This window comes from Phocoena sinus, chromosome 19 (genome assembly GCF_008692025.1).
Source record: "Phocoena sinus isolate mPhoSin1 chromosome 19, mPhoSin1.pri, whole genome shotgun sequence".
NCBI classification, from domain to species: domain Eukaryota; kingdom Metazoa; phylum Chordata; class Mammalia; order Artiodactyla; family Phocoenidae; genus Phocoena; species Phocoena sinus.
The window spans coordinates 5,005,391-5,028,710 of NC_045781.1; the positions used below are offsets into that span (position 1 = coordinate 5,005,391).

General features: G+C 44.6%; 2 protein-coding genes and 1 non-coding gene across 8 annotated transcripts in view; all 3 read right to left on the reverse strand.

Moving 5' to 3' along the window:
* Positions 1-10,059, reverse strand: part of LOC116743779 (zinc finger protein 160-like) — a 334,519-nt gene extending 324,460 nt beyond the window's left edge. Inside the window, exon 1 of the mRNA XM_032612730.1 lies at positions 9,967-10,059. Within this exon, the coding sequence (XP_032468621.1) occupies positions 9,967-9,981 (15 nt within the window). The 5' untranslated portion in view covers positions 9,982-10,059. The remainder of the gene's footprint in view (positions 1-9,966) is intronic.
* Positions 17-21,859, reverse strand: LOC116743794 (zinc finger protein 665-like). 6 transcript variants are annotated; one of them, XR_004346886.1, is made up of 8 exons: positions 21,774-21,809; positions 21,099-21,164; positions 13,874-14,423; positions 12,473-12,557; positions 9,967-10,057; positions 6,760-6,886; positions 1,121-2,806; positions 17-1,018 (listed from the first exon to the last, which is right to left on the reverse strand). XR_004346886.1 is itself a non-coding variant. In XM_032612791.1 (7 exons), exons 5-7 carry the CDS (start codon positions 9,979-9,981, stop codon positions 1,377-1,379), a joined length of 1,572 nt encoding a protein of 523 aa, XP_032468682.1. In that variant the 5' UTR covers positions 9,982-10,057; positions 12,473-12,557; positions 13,874-13,898; positions 21,099-21,164; positions 21,774-21,830; the 3' UTR covers positions 17-1,376. The 6 variants fall into 6 exon arrangements, 5 of the variants coding, with proteins under 5 accessions (XP_032468682.1, XP_032468681.1, XP_032468684.1 ...); XM_032612791.1 differs by having other exon boundaries at positions 17-2,806; positions 13,874-13,898; positions 21,774-21,830; XM_032612790.1 differs by having other exon boundaries at positions 17-2,806; positions 21,099-21,160; positions 21,774-21,822.
* TRNAE-CUC lies at positions 4,658-4,730 on the reverse strand. Its single transcript has one exon. It is a non-coding gene; the product is annotated as a tRNA-Glu (tRNA).
* Positions 21,860-23,320: the final 1,461 nt, after the last annotated feature.

Here is a 23,320-nt window from a genome sequence, read left to right on the forward strand (position 1 = left end):
AGATCAGACAAATAAATAGACATACTACAGCCATTTATTGGAAGGCCTAACAGAAATGATGTCAAACGACTGCAAACTGATAGGCAGGCTTAATGCATTTTCCATCAAGATATTTTGTAGGCACAAACAAGATTTTTCTAAAACTTATATGGAAAGGCAAAAGGAACTAGAAGAGCTAAAATATCTGAAGAAGAATAAATTGGTTGGAATCACTCATTCAATTCAAAACTTCTAATAAGATAAAAAGTAATCAAGACTGATTTTGTGGAGTGAGACATACAGAACGATGGAACAAAACAGAGAACCCAGAAACAGCCCCACACAATTACTTGCAACTGAGTTTTGACAAAGGTACCAAGAAAACTGAATGAAGCAAGAATCTGGAAAAAATTACACCATATCAACTGATCTTCCATACTAGGAAAAAAAAAATGAAAGAATCTCCACCAAAACTTCACACCTGTACAAATATTAGCTCAAAATTGGTCATAGCTTTAAACGTGAAATGTAAAACCATACTACTTTAAACTATAAGAGATTTAGAAAAGAAACCATAGGATAACATCCTCAGGATCTATCTATATATCTACCTAAGTTTTAACATATTTTGAATTTTAATTTTATTCTGCAGTATGCAATATTTCAGACTAAACTTGAGACTTAGTTATTCCTCATGTGAATGCTCTGATGTGGATTCTGTTGCAAAAAGTCTTGAAGAAATTTTAAATATTCGTTACTTTTGTAAGGCTTCTTTCCATTATGAATTCTTTGGTGAATCCTGAGGGGACACTGTTGCTTAAAGGCCTTTCCACATTCAGTAAATTTCCCTGGGCTTCCCTGGTGGCGCAGTGGTTGAGAGTCCGCCTGCCGGTGCAGGGGACACGGGTTCGTGCCCCGGTCCGGGAAGATCCCACATGCTGCGGAGCGGCTGGGCCCGTGAGCCATGGCCACTGGGCCTGCGCGTCTGGAGCCTGTGCTCCGCGACGGGAGAGGCCACAGCAGTGAGAGGCCCGGGTACCTAAAAAAAAAAAAAAAAATTTCCCTGGTTTCTCTCAGGTATAAATCCTCTCATGACATCAAAGCCATGATGTTTAATAAAAAGCCTTCCCACATTCATTACATTTGTAAAGCTGCTCTCCAGTAGGAATCTTGCGATGTTCTGTAGTTTTGATCTACAGATAAGAGCCTTTATACACACATTACATTCTCGCGGCTTCATCAAAGATGTATATTCTGATGTCTAGTGAGTTGCGAAGTCTGTACAAGTCCTCTGTCCTATATGTTACACTGATGTAATTTCTCTTTAGTGTGGACTCTCTGGTGTCAATCCATGCTTGAACTTGTGTTATTTTGCCACACTCGTTACATCGGTCAGGTTACTCTCTAGCATGAATTCTCCGATGACTTATGAGGCTTGAGTTTTGAGTGAAGACCTTGCCACACTCACTGCATTGGTAAGGTTTCTCTCCAGTGTGGATTTTCTTATGTCTGTTGAAGTTTGAGCAATGAATAAAGGATTTGCCGCACTGATTACATGTGTAAGGTTTCTCTCCGGTATGAATCCGGCGATGACTAGGAAGGCTTGAACTCTGACTGAAGACCTTGCCACACTCATTACACTTGTAAGGTTTCTCTCTGGTATGGGTGACCTGATGATAAGTAAGACTTGAATACACACCAAATGCTTTGCCGCACTCGTTGCATTTGTACGGCTTCTCCCCGGTATGAATTCTCCGATGACTTACGAGGCTTGAGTTCTGAGTGAAGACCTTCCCACACTCACTGCATTTGTAGGGTTTCTCTCCAGTGTGCATGACCCGATGTCGAGTGAGGTGGGAGCTCTGATTAAAGGCTTTGCCGCACTGATTACATGTGTAAGGTTTCTCTCCAGTATGAATCCTGCGATGATTAGTGAGGCTTGAACTCTGACTAAAGACTTTGCCACACTCATTACATTTGTACGGTTTCTCTCTGGTATGGACGACCTGATGATAAGTAAGACTTGAATACACACTAAAGGCTTTGTCACACTCGCTACACTGGTAGGGTTTCTCTCCGGTATGAATTCTGCGATGACGTAGAAGGTGTGAACTATAACTGAAGCCCTTACCACATTCCTCACACTTGTGATGCTTCCCTCTTGTGTGGATTCTTTGATGTCTAGTGAGATGTGAGCTCTGATTAAAGGCTTTGCCACATACATTACATTTGTAAGGTTTCACACCTGTGTGGATTACCTGATGGTTAGTGAGTTGTGAGCCATGATGAACCGCTTTGTCATACTCATCACATTTGTAAGGTTTTTCCCTAATGTATGCTTTCTGGTCTTCTGTGAGTAATGAAGAATGCCAGAAATCATTCCCATATTCATTAAAAACGTTGGTTTGGACACTCGGAAGAATTCTCTGAAGTACTGACAGTGAGGAACCACTGCTGTTACACTTCTCAATTTGATGATACTCATACAATGGCCCTTCAGTTGGAAACATGTGCAGTTCGGCCAGATGTGACTGAAAGCTTAGTCCGAGCCTGTTTTCAATAGGCTTGTCTCCTTCATCTCTTCTACCATGTTGATCTCTTCTACCAGTGAGATTTTTTTTATGGGTGACAGGCACTCCTCTGTAATTTCTTTTGTCACTTCTCCACTGGTACTCAAAGTCACGCTCATTTTTCTGGATTTCCCTATAGCCATAGTCCTCAGTCTCACAGCTTTCATGTCTTTCCAACAACACTGTTTGCAACACTTCCCCTGTATGACTGTTCTCTTTTGGTGCGGATTCCTCGATCACACATTTAAGAGAGGTATCTACAAGACATAAAGAATCGTATGTCTCCTATTAATTACAGTTTGAAAGAAATATTTCATATTGAAGAACATAATATTGTATCAGAAGTACTACATATTTTGAACAGTTAAGAAATGTTGCAACCATGATCTTCAGTTTTTAGGAACACAGAGGGAATGAGATTCTTTCATAAAGAAAGGCTAGGATTTCCCTGGTGGCGCAGTGGTTACGAAGCCGCCTGCCAATGCAGGGGACACGGTTCGATCCCTGGTCCGGGAAGATCCCACATGCCACAGAGCAACTAAGCCCATGCACCACAACTACTGAGCCTGCATTCTAGAGCCCGCGAGACACAACTACCAAGCCCACGTGCCACAACTACTGAAGCCCACGTGCCTAGAGCCCATGCTCCACAACAAGAGAAGCCACCACAGTGAGAAGCCTGCGCACCGCAACGAATAGCCCCTGCTCACCGCAACTAGAGAAAGCCCACGTGCAGCAACGAAGACCCAATGCAGCCAAAAATGAATAAATTAGGAAAAAAAAAAAGAGAAAGGGTGATTACATGTATTTCAAATTAATTTTAGGGAAGCCTACTTTAAACGATCAATGGCTGAAACACCCATAGCGTACCCATGTTAGCCCTGAAAGAAGGGGTATTTTTGTACCATGACCCCAAAGCACACACCACTTCACAGAAAACATATGGCGGTTTCAGATTTGAAGAGATAAAGATATTACACATATTTACTGCATATCGATTGTGCACCAATAAATGCTAAAGCACGGTACTCTAATGGTAAATAAGCCATAATTCTAACTAATGAGTAATATAAATAAATGGCAATTTAGAAGTGGAAATGAAGTTTAATAAAACAATGTTATAAAAATACAGTCATTCTCTGAATACCAGTTACAAAAGTCGTAGAACTATATTCACTCAGAATGGCCATTCTGCAACACTAACCAGGGATGTGAGTCAGTTATACTGCATAATACCCACCGAAAAGCCATCGTCTATAAATCATAATGAAAATTAGCAAACAGTGATAAAACATGATGGAAAAGAATATGGAAAAGAATGTATATATGTCAGTCACTCTGCTGGACAGCAGTAATTAACACAACATTGTAAATCAACTATACTTCAATGAAAAAGAAAGAAAATTAGTAAATAAAACATTCTAGTAAGCTGTGATAAAACCAGGGTATAAGTAATAAGCAACCTCAATTATACGAAACTATTGTTTGTGAAATTCTCAACAAATCCTTCTGAAGACAAAAAAAGCAAGGCTTCTGTTCCAGAACCAACACAAAACGAGAACTGAAATTTACGTTAAGACTACTGACTTTTTGAAAGAGAAAGACAAATACCATGTGATATCACTCATATGTGGAATCTAAAATTCGGCACATGGGACTTCCCTGGCGGTCCAGTGGTTAGGACTCTGTGCTTTCACTGCTGAGGGTGAGGGTTCAGTCGCTGGTGGGGGAACTAAGATCCTGCCAGCCACACGGCAAAATAAAAAAAAAAAAGGCACAAATGAAACAGAAACAGACTCACAGACATAGAGGACAGACATGTGGTTGCCAAGAGGGAGGGTGAGCAGGGGAGATATGGATTGGGAGTTTGGGATTAGCAGATGCAAACTACTATATACAGAATGAACAGACAACGAAGTCCTACTGTACAGCACAGGGAACTATATTCAATATGGTGTGATAAATCATAATGGAAAAGAATATAAAAAAGGATGTATATATAGGTATAACTGAATTTGCTGTACAGCAGAAATTAACACAACACTGTAAATCAACTATACTTCAATTTTTTTTTTTTTTTTTTCGCCAAGCGGCTTGCGAGATCTTAGTTCCCCAACCAGGGATTGAACCTGGGCCCTCAGCATTGAGAGTGCAGAGTCCTAACCACTGGACCTTCAGGGAATTCCCAACTGTACTTCAATTTTTTAAAAGTTCTTTAAAAAAGACACTGTTAAGGAAATGAAAACACCAGCTACAGACTAGGGGAAAATATGTGCACGATAGATATCTCACCATGGACTTGTGTCCAGGTTATACAAAGAACTCTCAAAACTAAGAAAACAAACAATGTATTTTGAAAAATAAGCAAGGGAACTATATTCAATAACCTGGGGTAAACCATAATGGAAAATGTAGTGGAATAACTGAGGACATGAAAAGGAGACGTGACCCGTGAGCCCCCCTCGGCAAACCGAGGGCGGGCGAATAAGCCAGGACTGCAGGCGGTCCTGGATACTTTGGGCACTGATCCATGAAATGACCTCAGTATAATCAGAACACAAGGAAACGTCCTTGTGCTACTTTAGTATAATCAGAATGATGGGAACACAAGGAGATGTCCTTGTGTTGCTTATGGCCTCAAGGACGAAGCACGGCATGTCTTCAAGAAAGCCCATTGTTGCTTGTATAATAAGTAAAAGCATATGTTGCTGCTTTGGCATTTCTGGAATGTTAAGAAAACAAGTCTTAAGATGTAAACATAGATAATGCTTAAATAAAAGTCACCACAGCAGGACAGACGGCGCTGTATTGCCTGAGCGAGCAGCAGCCCTCTACTGCTGTGCTTCGGAACAATTCATCTCGTGTGATGAGCTTACTTTCGGCCCCGTCCTAAGAAAACTACAACAGAAAACACTGTGAAAAAGAATGTGTGTGTATATATATATATATATATATATATATATATATATATATATATATATATATATATATATATATATAAAAAACTGAATCACTCCACTGAACAGCAGAAATTAACACATTGTAAATCAAGTACACTTCAATTAAAAAAAAAGAGAATAAAAAAATGTTAATAAGCGTAGAGGCTAGGAAGTAGTGGGCATGTGGGCAGTGTGTGTACCTGCCAATCTGTGGGAAGATAAATGCATTCGGACACTTAAAATGTTGACTTGGGAAAAAAGAGAAACTGACTTAGCAAGTAGCATAATGTTGTCCCATTCTTAACTATAGGACATGGGGCAAAAAGGAAGAGATCTAAAAGGGAGGGAGTGCAGGGACTTCCCTGGCGGTCCAGCGGGTAAGAGTCTGCGCTCCCAATGCAGGGGGCCTGGGTTCGATCCCTGGTCAGGGAACTAGATCCCGCATGCATGCCGCAACTAAGGAGCCCACATGCCGCAACTGAGACCCGGCGCAGCCATCAATCAGTCAATCAGTGGGAGGGAGTACAATGATGAGGGAAGAAACCAGGTCTAGAAACACAGAGTAGCATAACTGCTGCCCGGGGCTGGGGGTTATGGAAATGGGGAAAGGTTGATAAAAGGGCACACAATTTCCGTCATAAGATGAATAAGGTCTGAACATTTCATGTAAAACGTGATGACTATAGTAGATAATACTATAAAACTGAGATGTGCTACGAGAGTAGAACTTAAGTGTTCTCCCCAAGAAAAAAGAAAAGTATGTGAGGTAACGTATGTTAATTAACTTGATGGGAATCCTTTCACAATGTATATGTATATCAAATCATCGCGCTGTACACTTTAAATATATCACAATTTTATTTGACAACTATACCTCAATAAAGCTAAACAAACAATTTCAAAAATTCCCCCACTGATTGTCTCCTTCTGAATGCACACAGCGTAGTATAATATGCAGACATCTAGCTCTCTTCCGAGAACTACTGGATCAAAAGCACAGGGGTCGAAAAGAGGGAACTGGATAATTTCACTTTGCCATAAGATTTTATGCATATTTAAGCTCTGGAATCACCCTTGATCATGAAATGGGAAGATCATATGAAGAAAGGACAAGTTCAAAGTCCTCATGCTACATTACGAAGCTTTTCATTTCTGAGTCAACAGGGCTTTGATCTCAGGCAGGCAATGTAGGGGTTCCCAAGAGGCACACAAGGGAAAATGCAAAGATACCCAAGGACAGGTCCCGACTTCTGGAGGGAAGTTATCCTCACCCAGGGAGAGCAGGTTCCCGTAGGTCTCCAACATCACGTCCCTGTACAAGGCCCTCTGAGCAGGGTCCAGGCATTCCCACTCCTCCTGAGAGAATTCTATGGCCACATCCTTGAATGTCAACTGTGTCTGAAATGAAAACACATTTCACCAACAGGCCATGAGGAGAGTCCTTATTTTCACACAAAATGAGAAGAGGAGAGAGAGGGGAAAGGATGGATTGGACTGAAGGGAGTATTGTTACAGATCCACTTACGGTATTTTTGAGCAAGTTATGTGTCCCTAATTTTGGTTTATTACACTTTTCCATAAAAGGATGATAGCCTCTAAATCAGTGTGGACTTCCCATTTTTGTGGACAATACAAGAAACACACACACACAGTCAACACAGGATTATCTGTATAGAAATGTGAGATATGCTCCACACACCAAGTTATATTCAATGTGTAGAGGAACAAGAGCAGGAATGACATCTTCAAAGAAGACAACGTCTATAGTGGCTTTAAAGAAACGGTGATGACAGCAACAGTAATCTCAACAAGTGTTTGAACACTCCTCATGTGCTACGCATTCCTCTCAATACTTTGCATGTACTAACTCATATAATAACGTAATACCAAATTTAAAAATATCTGACCCAGCGATCCCACTACTGGGCATATACCCTGAGAAAACCATAATTCAAAAGGACACATGCACCCCAATGTTCACAGCAGCACTATTTACAATACCCAAGACATGAAAGCAACCTAAATGTCCATCAACAGAGGAATGGATAAAGAAGATGTGGTACATATATACAATGGGATATTACTCAGCCATAAAAAGAAACGAGATTGGGTCACTTGTAGAGACATGGATGGACCTAGAGACTGTCATACAGCGTGAAGTAAGTCAGAAAGAGAAAAATAAGTATCATATATTAATGTATATATCTGGAATCTAGAAAAATGGTATAGATGATCTTATTTGCAAAGCAGAAATAGGGACACAGATGTAGAAAATAAATGTATGGATACCAAGGGGGAAAAGGGGGGGAGTGGGAGGAATTGGGAGATTGGGATTAACACATACACACTATTGATACTACTTATAAAATAGGTAACTAATGAGAACACACTGTGTAGCACAGGAAACTCTACTTAATGCTCTGTGGTGACCTAAATGGGAAGGAAATCCAAGAAAGAGGGGATATATGTATACGTATAGCTGATTAATTTGCTGTACAGTAGAATCTAACACAACATGGTAAACCAACTCTACTCCAATAAAAATTAATTTAAAAAATTTTAAAAAAATTTGAAAAGAATCTAAAAAAGAGTGGATACATGTATAACCGATTCACTTTTCTACACACCTGAAAGTAACACAACATTGTAACACAATGTTAGAAAGTAACGCAACAAAACAGAAACAGACTCACAGACATAGAAAACAAACTTATGGTTACCAAAGTGGAAATGCGGTGTGGGGGTGGGGATAAATTAGGAGTTTGGGAGTAACATACACACACTACTGCATATAAAATAGATAGCCAACAAGGACCTACTGTACAGCACAGGGAACTTTACTCAACAGTCTGTGATAACCTATATGGGAAAAGAATCTGAAAAACAATGGCTATATGTATAACTGATTCACTTTGCTGCACACCTGAAACTAACACAACATTGTAAATCAACTATACTCCAATAAAAATTACTTTTAAAATATATAAATAAGTAAAATTAAAAAAAACATAATAAAAAGATCTGGTCAGGGGTGGGGAGGGATAAATTGGGAGTTTGGGATTGACAATACACACAGTGCTATGTTTAAAATAGATAACCAGGGACTGCCCTGGTGGCGCAGTGGTTGAGAATCCTCCTGCCAATGCAGGGGACATGGGTTCAAGCCCTGGTCCAGGAAGATCCCGCATATCGCGGAGCAACTAAGCCTGTGCACCACAACTACTGAGCCTGCGCTCTAGAGCCTGCGAGTCACAACTACTGAGCCCGCACGCCTAGAGCCCGTGCTCCGCAACAGGAGAGGCCACCACAATGAGAAGCCCGCGCATCGCAACGAAGAGTAGCCCCCACTCGCCGCAACTAGAGAAAAGCCCATGCGCAGCAACAAAGACCCAACGCAGCCAAAAATAAATAAATACATAAATTTAAAAAAATAAAATAAAATAGATAACCAACAAGAACCTACTGTATAGCAAGCACAAGCGACCCTGCCCAATACTCTGTAATTACCTAAATGGGAAAAGAATTTGAAAAAGAACAGAGACCTGTGTATGTATAACTGAATCACTTTGTTGTACACCTGAAACTAACACAACATTGTTAATCAACTATACTCCAATATAAAATTTAAAACAATTAAAAAAAAAAAAAGATCTGGTCCCTTCCATCTTAAGGCAGAGACAGCTGTGTCACAGACATTCTAAGAAATCTGCCTCAGGTCAAACTGCTAAAGATGGTAGAACAAACATATAAACCCAGGTGTTTAGATTCTGAATTTAAACGTAAAGAATTTAAGTCATATAAAAGCATCAAAGGTACACTGACAGAGGGTTCCCTGAAGAAACTTGAAACAAGTTCAAGGCTAACAACCTAGAATTACATAAAATGTCATCATGCAGACATGCACACACACGCACATACATGTTACTCTTTTTATAACTATTTAACTCATTAATGTCATAGTGTAGAAAAAATTTAATGCAATGAAAAATACTTATGATATAATTTCAACAACTAAATAATATATAACTTATTTATAATTTTTTTGGCCGCGCCATGCAGCTTGTGGGATCTTAGTTCCCCGACCAGGGACTGAACCTGTGCCCCCTGCAGTGGAAGCGTGGAGTCTTAACCACTGGACCGCCAGGGAATTCCCAAACCTAACCTATTCAGAAATAATGATATGTATTTTATAAAAACCATGGGCTTGAGCATCCATGCACACACATATACACACTTAAATTTACTGAAATAAGAGTTGTCTCTTGATGACCACAATGGAGCTTCTTCAAGCTCCACGTCACTGGGTCATCATGAGACAGAATCTAAGTGGAGATGACAGGCCCTGAGGGAAGGCCCCGGGTGGCTATGAATGTACAGGTGTCAGGCAGGATACTTCAGAGTCAGACAAGATCAGTGAGTCCAAAGAAGGGCATTTCAGGAAGGACAGACAGAAGAAACAACTGAGAATATGACTTTACCTGAGAAAGAGCCATTCCAGACTCTTCTTTCTTTCCTCTTCCTCCTCTTCAGGGCTTCTTCCTTAGGCAATATGAGTCTTTCAAGTCGACCCTGAAAGTGGAAAAGATGCTGTTTAACGCTTGCAATCAACACACCCCCTTCCTGAGTCACCACCACACACACAGGGAAGCCCTCAGCATGTGGAACAGACGGTCCTCTGCTGCCCACTGTCCCAGGAGGGATTTGGGGCAATAAACTCCTACACAGAGTCCACCAGGTGAGTTTCCCACACTTTCCTTCAGATCTCGCTCCCCTCCTGGTGAGGCCCTCACGTACCCAGCAGCAGCGGGCACCTCAGCTGGACCCGACGATCCCCTGCAGGTCACAGACCAGCCCTGATCCATCCCCACGCAGAGCAGAATCCCCTTGCCTCTCCCAGGGGCTAATCTCAGCCTCAGAAAGGGAAGATACAGAGCCCTGGTGCTCAGTGCAGGACACAGATCAGAATCATTGGGGGCACTTTAAAACATTTCTGGGGCTATGCCCCACCCAACTAAATTTGACGAAGACTCTTTGATGGGGGAGGGGTACAAAACACGTATCTGCAAAATGCCTCATCCGTCTAACGTGAAGCCGGGAGGCAAGCCGGGCCCGTCTCCCACCTTCTTTCTGTCTCTTTTCGACCCGTGGTGAATTGCTGTCACCAGGACCCAGCCGTGGAAGGGGATGGGGCAGAAGAAAACACGTCAAGCAAGTGTCATGGACCAGAGGTGCGGGTGAGGGTGTGGCTGGCATGTTAAATGGGAGGGGGCTGGTCAGAGAAGGCTCCACTCAGACGCTGACATCAGACCAAAGACCTGGGGGAGGAAGCATGTTTGCCACCTGCGTCTCCTGAGTCCGATAGTTCTAGGCAGAGAGACACCCCCGTGAGGGCCCTGAGAGTACAAACTTCATCCCTGGAGAGGGAAAGAGGGCTGGGTGGCTGCAGCAGGGTGAGGAAGGTGGGCGGGAGGGGAGGTCAGAGAGGCACCGGGGGAAGCTGATGACGAAGGGCCTTGGTCTCCAAGCATTTTTCTCCCATCTCTCAAAAGAATTTTAGAAACTATGTATTGTTTCTCTCACTTTAAGTAAACACCTAATATTTCTTTTATCTTACACATTAAAACACTTACAAATAATGTAATGCATTTACAATGCCGAGATATTCACAGGGTCGCCCTTAACTGAGATGTGGAGGACGGCAGGCGGAACAGGGCTGGGGGAGGTCAAGACCAGTTTTGGACAAATTAAGGTGGAGATTCCTGTTAGATGTCCCCAGCAGAGATGTCGAGGAGACAGCTGGACACAGGATTGAGGGTTTAAGGCAGAAGTCTGGATGGAGAGGATAAACTGCGAGACATGTAGGTGGTATTGAAAGCCATATGATGAGATGATGAGGAAAGGCAGCGGGTATAGACAGAGAAGAGGTTCCAGGACTCAGCCTTGGGATGCACCCACATTCAGAGACCAGGGAGGTCAGGAATTCAGCAGAGGGAGCTAAGAAGCGAACAGGGAGGGGAGAAGAAAATAAAACAAATAGGTAGATAGGCTTATAAAGGTTAGTGGGACGTCCTCAAAACCATGGAAAGAAAGTGTTTCAAGGAAGAGGGAGTGAGGACCTGTGCCCCCTGCTGCTGACAGGAAAAGCAAATGTGCGCAGGAAGTTAAATACTGGACTTAGAAACGAGGTCACGCACTGCTGTTGGGAATGTAAATTGGTGCAGCTACCATAGAAAACAGTACCGAGGTTTCTCAAAAACTAAAAATAGAGTTGTCATGTGACCCAGCAATCCCACTTCTGGGCATATATCCAGACAAAACCACAGGTCAAAAAGATCCATGCACCCCTATGTTTACAGCAGTATTATTCACAGTAAGCAAGACATGAAAACAACCTAAGTGTTCACTGACAGATGAATGGATAAAGAAGATGTGGTGTGTACGGACACACACACACACACACACACACACACACACACACACACACACACAGGAATACTACTCAGCCATAAAAAAGAATGAAATAATGCCATTTGCAGTAACAGGGATGGACCTAGAGACTGTCATGCTGAGTGAGGTAAGTCAGAGAAAGACAACATATGATATCACTTATATGTGGAATCTAAAATATGACACAAGGGGCTTCCCTGGTGGGGCAGTGACTAAGAATCCACCTGCCAATGCAGGGGACATGGGTTCGATCCCTGGTCTGGGAAGATCCCACGTGCCGTGGAGCAAATAAGCCCGCGCACCACAGCTACCGAGCCCGTGTTCTAGAGCCCGCAAGCCACAACAACTGAGCCCGCTCGCCTAAAGCCTGTGCCCTGCAACAAGAGAAGCCACTGCAATGAGAAGCCCACGCACTGCGACGAAGAGTAGCCCCCGCTCGCCGCAACCAGAGAAAGCCCGCGCGCTGAAACACCCAATGCAGCCAAAAATAAAACAAATAAATAATTTATAAATAAATAAAATATGACACAAACTTACCTACGAAACAGAAACAGAATCATGGACGCGGAGAACAGACTGGTGATTGCCAAGGGGAACTATATTCAATATCCTGTATTAAACCCTAACAGAAAAGAACATGAAAAAGTATATATATATATATACACATACATATATATATATAAATGAATCACTTTGCTCTACAGCAGAAATTAAAACAACATTGTAAATCAATTACACTTCAATAAAATAAATTTTAAAAAAAAGAAATGAGGAGGTCATCAGTGACTCTGAAAAAGAAAGTGTCAGTGACATGGAGGATGTGAAAGCTTAATTGGATAAGGTTCAAGTGAAGAACTGAAGAATATAAACAAGTTTTTAGGGCCTTGTGCTCTGAAATGGAGCACAGAAAAGGGGTACTTACTAGAGAGGGAAATGTAGTTAATAGAGAATGTCTTGTTTTAAAGATGGAAGAAAGGAGTGAATAAAAAATTTGGGGAGCGTGTTTAAGATAGACAATACCACCATTACAAATGACCAAGACATTGGGGTTAACATATACACACTACTATGTCTAAAATAGATGCCCAACAAGGACGTGCTGTACAGCACAGGGAACTCTGCTCACTATCTTGTACAAGATAGTGAAGAGTTATTCTTTTCTATAACAGAAAAGAATCTGAAAGAGAATATATATATAAGAATAACTGAATCACTTTGCTGTACACCTGAAACTAACACAACATTGTAAATCAACTATACATCAATTAAAAACCACAAACAAAAACAATACAAAAACGACAACAACAGACGACCAAAGCAATTGCTGAGACAGGCAAATCGAAGATGCAGTGGAGGAAGGATGCCATACTGTCTGGAGACTGCGTGGGGCTGGCAACTGGGGCACGCCTGCCAGGTCAGACACACAGCAAGCGCTACCTGTACGCCCTCTGGCGTGGCCTTCATTCTGGGGGCCTGGTTAGCCTTCATCACAAGTGAGGGGGGAGCTGAGCAGGAGGGTGGTCAAGTTGAGAGTCCTTCACTCAAATCACTCTCCTCCCTCTCGAAAGGTGGCAAGGGCAAGTTCCACCAGGATCGCAGTGAGCTGATCCACAGGTGGCTGCCACAGGAGGAGAGGAGAGATGCATGTTAGCAAAGAAAGAGGCTATCCTCGGCAGAAAGAGAAGAGGCCTCCTGGCTGCCCAGACTCCTCAATGGAGGAAGGGTCCTGGTGTGTAAATTCTCACTTTGCTATGACATTGGCTTAAATGGTCACAGCCCCCAATCCAAGCGTCCTGGGATTGTGCAAACTGAGGGTTGAACAGCAGGAAGTGTGTGTTTCTGAACAGAACATTAGAGAGGAAGGTGGAAGGCCTGAAGGGAGGGGACACAGGAGAGGCACAAACAGACAAACCGTGTTTCCAATCTCAGGTCACTCACCTGCGGAAGCATCACCTTCGCTGTTCTAGAGAAGAGAGCAGAGAGAGAGGGAGAAGGGTGTGCTGGGGGCAAGTGTGTTGGTCAGAAAGAAGATACCCTTTTCCTGAATATGAACCCACCAGCTCACCCTGTTCTGTACTAGTCACTGCTGAAGAGAGGGTCCCCCAGTGAGGATGAACAGAGCTTCCCCTTCTCCAATTCCCGAGTCTCCCTGCCACTATCAGGGCTGTCGCCCCCGAAAGCCAGCATTGCCCATCCTCTCCCCAGCTGCCTACCCAGGACCTCGTGCTCCTCCTTGCTGAATATATATCCCTGTTGCAAAGTGAGTTTGGAACATCTGGCCTCTCTGCTCCCCCAGGTGCACTGTGGCTCTGCGTGGGTGGGTGGGTGGCGCTATATGTGACCAGTAGAGAGTAATCCCCACTGGCCTAGCAGCAAGGAAGCTAGGCTGTATGTTTTCAAGGAGAGCGTGACCTAGACCTAGAGATTCTCATACTAAGTGAAGTAAAGCCAGACAGAGAAAGACAAATATATCGGTTATATGCGGAATCTGAAAAAAAAGAAATCGATTATATGCGGAATCTAAAAAAAAAAGAAAAATATACAAATGAACTGATTTACCAAACAAATAGACCCACAAAGAAAACAAACTTATGGTTACTGAAAGGGAGAGGACGGGGAGGGATAAATTAGGAGTTTGGGATTAAAATATTCACTACTGCATATAAAACAGATGACCAATAAGGACCCACTATATAGTACAGGGAACTATACTCTATATTTTGTAGTAACCTATAAGGGAAAAGAATCTGAAAAAGTATGTATATATTCTATGTATATATGTATAAAACTGAATCACTGTGCTGTATACCTGAAACTAACACAACTATAAATCAACTATAGTTCAAAAAAAACAAAACAAAAAGAGTCCCAAGGATGAGCCTTTCTGCTGCAGGTGTTTCGCTGGGGTGTCGTTGCCCTCTGATTTTTCACAGATCTTTCCCTACATCGTGGCCCCCTTGTAAGCTCTCTTACAGTGTTTTGCCTACTGACTCCCAGTAAGTTCTCCCTAATGAAAACCGTCTGCCAGCTGAGCTGTTCCCCTTCTGGAATCAGACGCTCTTACAAACTCCCATGGGGTCTCACAGCCTCCCCAGATACTCCGTGACGAACCCCGCTCCTGCTATGAAATCCCAGAAGCCCCAATAACTCATGAATTCACAACGGAATAACACATAGAGAGACACCCAAGGACCCACTGAAACAAGACATCATGTTTTCATTCATGATGACTCCACCCCAAACACTGGCACGACCAAAATCTACCAAAAAAGAGATGTCTACAGGGATGCACAAGCCCCACTGAGACGCCAGCATCTTTCAGAAACACTCCGAATTCTCACGTGAGTCTCCCAAAATGCGTGGGAAACCTTTTAGCCTTGTGACTCAAAATAACCCCAGATACCAAAGGTACCCCCCAAATATGCTCTGAGACGTTCCCTATAAATCCTCTGGGTTGGGCAGTGATTCCTGCAAACCCCATGGAAGTCACCGTGTGGAGTGGGTGCTGGGGGGCACCCGCTAGATCCAGCCCCTCAGGACCAAGGCACCCATCCTCCTGCACCCACAGCTCCCTATGGGCTCAGCTCAGGCCTTGGTTCTAACGTTGCAGGATATCGTTTCTCTCGGCCGAATTCCACTTCCGTCATTCCTCAAGTGTGCCCATGAGTTTCCCCGTTAAACCCACATATGCAAATCTCAGTCTTGGCATCTGTGTCCCGGGGAACCTGACTTAAGACAGCGGCACCCCAAAACGCAGCCCCGTAACTACCCATTAACCCATTTCCACGTGCTCTTTGCAGATCTTAGACTCCCTTGCCAACGCTTCCACGCACCCCTTTAATCCCGCAGACACACTTGGGACAGATGCATACACTATTCACTGGGCTGATCTAGAGGCCCGCTCTAGCTTCCACGGCCCTTCTGGAGATGCCTACGGGCTCCCCTCTGCGTCCCCCCTTTTCTACTCCGCCTCCACACGAGCAAACTGGACTAAAAGTCACAGGGACCTCTGGGCACAGACAGTGCAGTGCTACATGAAAACCGCAAACAGAAGGACACTGGGCCTTCAGTGTGGAGGCCAAGAAGTGAGCCCTGTTGGGAACACCTGCCTGCAACCGGGGACAACACGCATTCCGGTTGAAAAACAACTGAGGGAATTCCCTGGTGGTCCAGTGGTTAGGGCTCCGAGCTCTCACTGCCGAGGGCCCGGGTTCAATGCCTGGTCGGTCGGGAACTAAGATCCCACAAGCCGAGGGGTGTGACCAAAAAAAAGAAAAAAAACCAAACCCACAGCTGAAAATTGGCTGTAGTGAGTTCAGTGAGGACATCACAGGGAGAGAGAGAAGCCCCAGATCTCTTCGAAGAGGCTACCATTGTCTCGCCTTCTCCCACTCACAGCAACTTACAAGAGTCCCTACCTATTAAGTGGGTGCCTCTTTCATGCCCCCTTAGGTTCCTGACCTTCTCCCCACCCTTGTTGAAGGGAAATTAGGGTCCCTGACTCTGAGAAGGTGACCTGGTGGAAGGCAAAGCTCCTGCCCAAGACGGTAACTGGTCCCTGGTGACACGCAGTCTGGAAGACCTGGGGGTTAAAGTAAGACAATGACACAGCAGGCCGAACATGGGGACACCTCAGCACACTGGGTGAGGACACCAGGTACTCAGGGATTTGCTCCTTTTTGAGTAAAATAAGGAACCACAGGATGTTTAGATTAACTGGTGTTGAAATTTCCAGAAGCAAAATGGCACCCATCCCCATCCCTGCCTCTTGATCTGTGCTGAGGAGTACTCAGCCCAACCCACAGCCCTAGCGTCGAAGCCCAACCCCAATGTAAGAGGCGGCAGCTGTTCTGTAAGCAAGATAGTCTCTGTGCCCTCCAATGGAGAGGAAATGGGAATGACTGAAAATAATCAACAGAGAAGAGCATTTCTGATATGAGTGACTGGTCTGGAGACAATAAAACCAGCGTTAATGTGACAGATACTGACTGGTGAAGGGAACCTTACATGAATGGCCTGGAGGGGTGGCAACACATCTCTAAGCCTCGACCTAAAGGAGGAGAAACGGCCAGAGCCAGGACGATTCAGGGTGAGAGCAGGGACTTAAGACAGAAAAGGTTTTGGTGTCTGGGACCGGAGAAACAGCAAATGTGACTGGGGCAGAGGGAACCATGAGAACAGGGTCAGCTCCCAGGATGAGGCTGGAGACACTGGCAGGGCCCTGAGGATGACACAGGGCTGAGCAGCCACAGGGAGGAGTCGGGATTTTGTGCTGAGGATGAGGAGAGCTAACGGAGGATTCAATGCCAGGTAGTGGCACGATTTACCCACAGACTTACCCCTGACAACCCTAAGGCAGGGATAAGCCCGCTACAGATGGGCTTGCTGTCTGAGCCCACGCCCCTGCTTCCAGCCTTCCCCCCTCCGCCCTCGTTCTGGAGGATTAGGACCCATTAAAAGAATTCTCATGGCAACTGGGCACTCCATCCAAGAACTGCCACATGCAGACACACACTGAATCTTACTAACCGTTTCAGGGGTTGGTATCACTCAGATTCAGAGTTGCTGCTTTAGCCCATCATCTCCTCATTGAGGTGGGCTCACTGGGCCCCGGAGAGGGGGTCATTTCATCAGGTTACCCTGAGAAGGTCTGAGCTGAGTGAGCAGAACCAGACGGAACTGCATTCTGAAAAGGTGGCCTGGAGGGGCCAGTGGGCAGAGTTGAGCCTTATCGACCCCCCTTAAAAATTCCAGGACTGGGCTTCCCTGGTGGCGCAGTGGTCGAGAATCCACCTGCCGATGCAGGGGACACGGGTTTGAGCCCTGGTCTGGGAGGATTCCACATGCCGCGGAGCAACTGGGCCCGTGAGCCACAACTGCTGAGCCTGCGCGTCTGGAGCCTGTGCTTCGCAACAGGAGAGGCCGCAACAGTGAGAGGCCCACGCACCGCAATGAAGAGTGGCCCCCGCTCGCCGCAACTGGAGAAAGCCCTCACTCAGAAACGAAGACCCTACACAGCCAAAAATAAATAAATAAATAAATAAAACAAAAAAAACCTTTCTTTCCCCCACCCCCCGCCATAGCACTTTGACCTTTAAAAAAAAAAAAAAAAATCCGGGACTTCCCTGGCGGTCCAGTGGTTAAGACTTCACCTTCCAACGCAGGGGGTGCAGGTTCGATCCCTAGTCGGGGAGTTGGGATCTCACATGCCTCGCAGCCAAAAAAACAAATCATAAAACAGAACCAATATTGTAACAAATTCAATAGACTTTAAAAATGGTCCACATCCAAAAATCTTAAAAAAAAAAAAATTCCAGTACCATCTTTCACATGCCTGAGCAAAGGAAACTTCTATTTCAAGGTTTGATCACAATGATCTCAAGCAATGAACTCCTCTTTTCCAGAAAAATCACAGTAAAACATTTACAAAATACATAATTCTGAACATAGCAATTGCTGCTGACAGCACTGCTAGAGGGTCACCTACAGAAATAAGCTCTGAGCAAATTTCTCCATCATGAACTGCTGGGCTCTGCTGGAAGAAGGTTCCAGGTCAATTCCGACCATCCTTCAACATTTGCAGAGAGTGGACAAGAGGGACTTGAGGGAAACATCTACTTGGTAGCTCACAGCTCACTATTTTAATAGGTCACATAAAAATTTAAAAAATGGAATTTTATAGTAGCAGGTTAAACTAGGTTTAGACTGTTAAGACAAAAGGTCACTGACATCCTTACCAAAGTATACATGGGAAGAAACTAAATTTATTTACTAGAGTCCAAAGAATGTTTCTAACAAAGAGCAGAGAGCCTGCCGGCCTCAGTCTGTACTGGACACAATTTAAAAGGGAAATAGCATAAAAATTGAAGAAAAAGAAAATCTAATGAATTACGTAGTCAAATGTTTTTTTAATGAAAATATGTCATACTTTGAAAAGAATGCCATGAGCTGCTATAGAAGGCTGCCAGAGCTTATGTCAGAAGTTAAAAATTATTTATAGAAAAGTGTAAACTGAATAAATGAAGATTTCTTTCAAGCTTCAAAAAAAGCAATGTATTAACTGTAAAGGAATTAGGAAGAAAAAAGTAAATCCATTATGAAAAACAGCACTTTTAGCGTTCCTTTAAAAAGGCACCATGGGGACTTCCCTGGTGTTCTAGTGGTTAAGACTCCACGCTTCCAATGCGGGGGGCACGGGTTCGATCCCCAGGTGGGGAAATAATATCCCACATGCTGTGTGGTGCGGCCAAAAATAAATAAATTAAATTAAAGCTTTAAAAAATAAAATAAAAAGGCACCATGTAGGGAATTCCTTGGCAGTCCAGTGGTTAGGACTCTGCGCTTTCACTGCAGGCGACATGGGTTTGATCCCTGGTCGGGGAACTAAGATCCCGAAAGCTGCGAGGTGCAGCCAAAAACAAAGGGCACCACATAGTGACAGTCATTTCTTGCCCTCCTTCTCATCTCCCTGACCCTCTACCCCATGCTGGGAAAAGGGAAGCGGGTGACCCACAACTGAGTCAAATCACTGCTCCGTCAATTGCAAATGGAAGTTATCTTCTGATACAAATAATAACAAAATGCACAAGCCTTTTAGAAAGGAGTTTTGCAAATGTCATTTTCATGCATATTTTAACCACGTTTTCAATGCATTATATTAGAAGTCACAAATAAATATATCTCGCCACTTCATCACCCACATCCGTCAACTCTGGCTCCCTCTCTTCACAGCCCCCTGTTTCCCTCTCTCATTATTTCTGTTGGCTGTTCTGTGTTTCCCTCTTAGGTTTCTGCTCATTTTGGTCTCCTCCCCTGTCCTGCCGTTTCTCCCCTTCTCTGTCTTTTCCTCCTCTCACACTGGTTCTACTCCATTCTGGCAACTTGTTTCCCCTCTTGTTGCTCTTTCTGCCCAGTCTCCCTGGATAGTCTCAAATCTTCATGTATTTCTGCCTCTTTCTTTTCCCCCATCGTTGCTCTCTGTTACGTTCGCTCTTTTCCTGTTACACCCGACACGTCCCCACCCTCTGGCACCCCCGGCTTGCTCTGCTCCTCTTGTCTCCCGTTGCCCCTTCTTTCTGTACCAGCTCAAAGTTGCTGTCTGCCCAACTCTTTTATCCTTTTTCCCCACTCTGGGTAAAATGCCCCACATTCCCCTTTATTATCCACGCTCTTCTTGCTGATCAAGGGCCTCCTCTCCCTATTTGCTCCCCTTCATCTCCCTGGAGGACCCTCCACACACACTCTAAATAATCTGTATCTTCTTTTCTCCCCCTGCTACTTTCTCAGCTTATTCTTTCACTCTGTGAAACAGAATAAGGAAAACCTCAGCAATCTGGAGGCTTTAAGGGAAAGCCCTCAGGCACTAGAAGTCAATTACAAAGGCCAACAGGAAGACATCAACTACAGATCTCAAACAAGAATTATTCTAAAAAAAAAAAAAAAAAGAAAAAAAAGAATTATTCTCCTTGCTGCCTCAACAAACCCAGCCAATGGGAAATGCCTTGCCAACTCCAAACTCTCTGCTTCCCTTCAAGGGACTTTTGTTCAAAACAACCACTCCCAACTACCTCCTTTTCCTCTATAAAGCAACGTTCCTCTCCTTGACTTGTTGGACTTGCCTATGGTGTTTTGCTACCGTCTGCCTGTCATGTATTGCAATTCCTTAATAAACCCATTCTGCTGGTAAAATAATTGGCTGTTCTATTTTTTAGGGCAGTAACTCTGTCTCTTGGCAAGCTCATCCATCTATCCTTCACTTTGCCATCTATTTACGGCTCTTCCTCATTCTTCTCATTTTCCTCATGCTCTCGGTGGGTCTGTGCCTCATTCACCCAGGAATGGGCTGTGTGGATGAAGAATGTCTCCTGCCATACCACTAAACAAAGGACGCTGCAGCCATCAAGCCAAGAGCCACTGCAGCCACCCCGACTGTACTCCCTAAGGGGATTCAGGGTGGACAAAAGCAGGATGCCAGCCCTAGATAGCTAACGTGCGTACCAAAGGAATGATTTCAGTGAGCCCAGACTCGCATCTTCCCATACACAGAAAAGCACTAAATTCATTAAATGGAGATGTCTGGTTTTCTTAAATTAACTAATCTCTTGATGTTCTAACTACATGGTTTTTGTTGCAAAACTCCTATATACCCTGGCTCCTCCCTTACCTCTTGGGAGCGGTCCCTCAGAGCCATCTGAGAGGCTGTCTTCTGGGCTTAAGTCCTCAGATCTGTCTGCCAAATAAAACATAATTCTCAACTTCTAGGTGGTGGTGGTTTTTTTTTTTTTCAGTCAACAGATGGGATTAGATGCCCGCCTATTAATTCCACATTAATAGAGCACATTATCCAGTGGGGTAGAATTCGGGACAGAAAAACTCTGGGTGACTCAAGAAAGGCCCTTTCTTCGCCTCTTCCCCCAACTTAAGGTGAGTAGAGGCGGTGACCAACAAGAGGAGGCCTGGGGAGAGTAAAGACCCGGCTGAGGAGTGTGCGAAGTGAAGGGAAGTGGGTGTGTTTAGGAAACGGGGCGGACTCTGCAGAATCCCAGGATCATAAAGAGGACGCGGCCTCTTCTGAAGCAGTTGGCGCTGCCCTCCAGGGGCCGAGAGGGCGAGTCTGAGGGGCGTGCAAGGCAGGGATTCAGCTCGCGCATTTCAAAAAGGAGAAGCGGCACCTCCCCACTCCCACCCCCTCCCCTCCCACCTCTCACTGGCGACGTCTGCATTTACTTTGGGTGGAGGAGGAGTGCCAGGATTTTAAGAACCCAATAGACCCTCAGACCCAGGTATGGAGGACGGGGTAACGCAAAGCGCAGGTTTATACAAGAAAGATGAAACTCACGATCCCGTAGGGCGACCTTCGCTCCGCGGTAACCGCTTCCGGGGTCTGCAGGAAACTGCGCAAGAGCACCAAGGGAAGAGGCGGGGCAACTTGGAAGCGGGGCCTGGGCTGGGCGGGAACGTAGAGACGTAAAAGAGGCCGGGCTTGGGCGGGCCCAGAGCAGGGGTGGGGCCAAAGCAGGGGCGGGGCCAGGGTTTCGCTTTCAGTGCCTCTGGGTTGTCAGGATTTGGAAGTGCTTGTCTGTTTCTTCCGTGCAGCCCTGTTGCTTCCTGCTTACTTTAAGTTACTGTTGAAACAGAGCAGGACACTTTCGGGCCCAACCGGGTACAGATCCTTTCTATTGTCCCCCTTCTTGTTTATAGTAAATAGGCTTCAGCCTCCTAGACCTTCCTTCAGTACCAAAAGGCAGATTCACATAGTTGCTAATCAGAGAAGTAAGGGAATGCGGAAGAAAAGCAGGAGCAATCAAGAAATAATAGTGCAGAGATTAAAGCAGGATCCTCGTTCCTTCTGAAGGAATATATATAACAATATCTTTGAGTTCTTCTGCAGGAACTCAGGCCCCCACTCAGGTGAAGGATGGTAACTTCAGGCTAAGTGCAAGATTCCCGGACCCCACCCTGTTACCTCACCACCAACCAATCAGAAGAAAGTCACACACCCTGCAGCCCTCACCTCAAATTTTGCCTATTAAAATCTTCTCCCTGAAAACCATTGGGGAGTTTTTTTTTTTTTTGAGCCACCCTTTCTCCTTGCTTGACACTGCGGTAAAACTTTCTCTCCTCCAAACGCTGACGTTTCACTTTGGCCTCCCTGTGCGTCGGGCACACGAACTTGAGTTTGGTAACACTATCTCTCACAGTTTTAAGGTAAAAGCTACAGTTGTGCGGGCCACATATGTGGGAACCTAAGATGTCTTCCTCTTCGCAGTTGAAAACGGCTTAAATCAAAAGCTATTTTTGTGAGCATGTTGGAGTCCTGCCAGTGAGGCTGAAGCAACACTGTGGTCTGGGAAACTGATGTGGAGTTAAAGTGGAGCAGGACCCTATGGGCCCCACCTGGGTACAAGTCCTTTCTGTGTCCCTGGTTCTTGTTTGTAGAAAATAGTCATCATTCAGCCTCCTTGACCTTCCCTGAGTTCCAAAGGGCAGATTCAAACAGTTGCTAATTAGGGAAGGGAGGGAATTGCAGAAACAGGGAGGGGCAGTCAAGAAACAGTAGTGCAGCCTTGGGGCAGGGTCCTGGTTCCTCCTCAAGGAACATATCTAATAATATCTTTGAGTTCTTCTGCAGGAACTAAGGCCCCCACCCAGGTGGAGGATGGTAACTTCAGGCTGAGCACAGAATTCCTGGAGCACCACCCTGTTATCTCACCACCAACCAAGCAGAAGAAATTCACACACCCTGCAGCCCTCACACCAAATTCTGCCTATGAAAACTTCTCCCCCAAAACTATCAGAAGGTTCGAGGATTCTGAGCAAGAGGATTCCGTCCTCCTTGTATTGGTGCCTTTCCAATAAACACCGCATTTTCCTTCACCACAACCT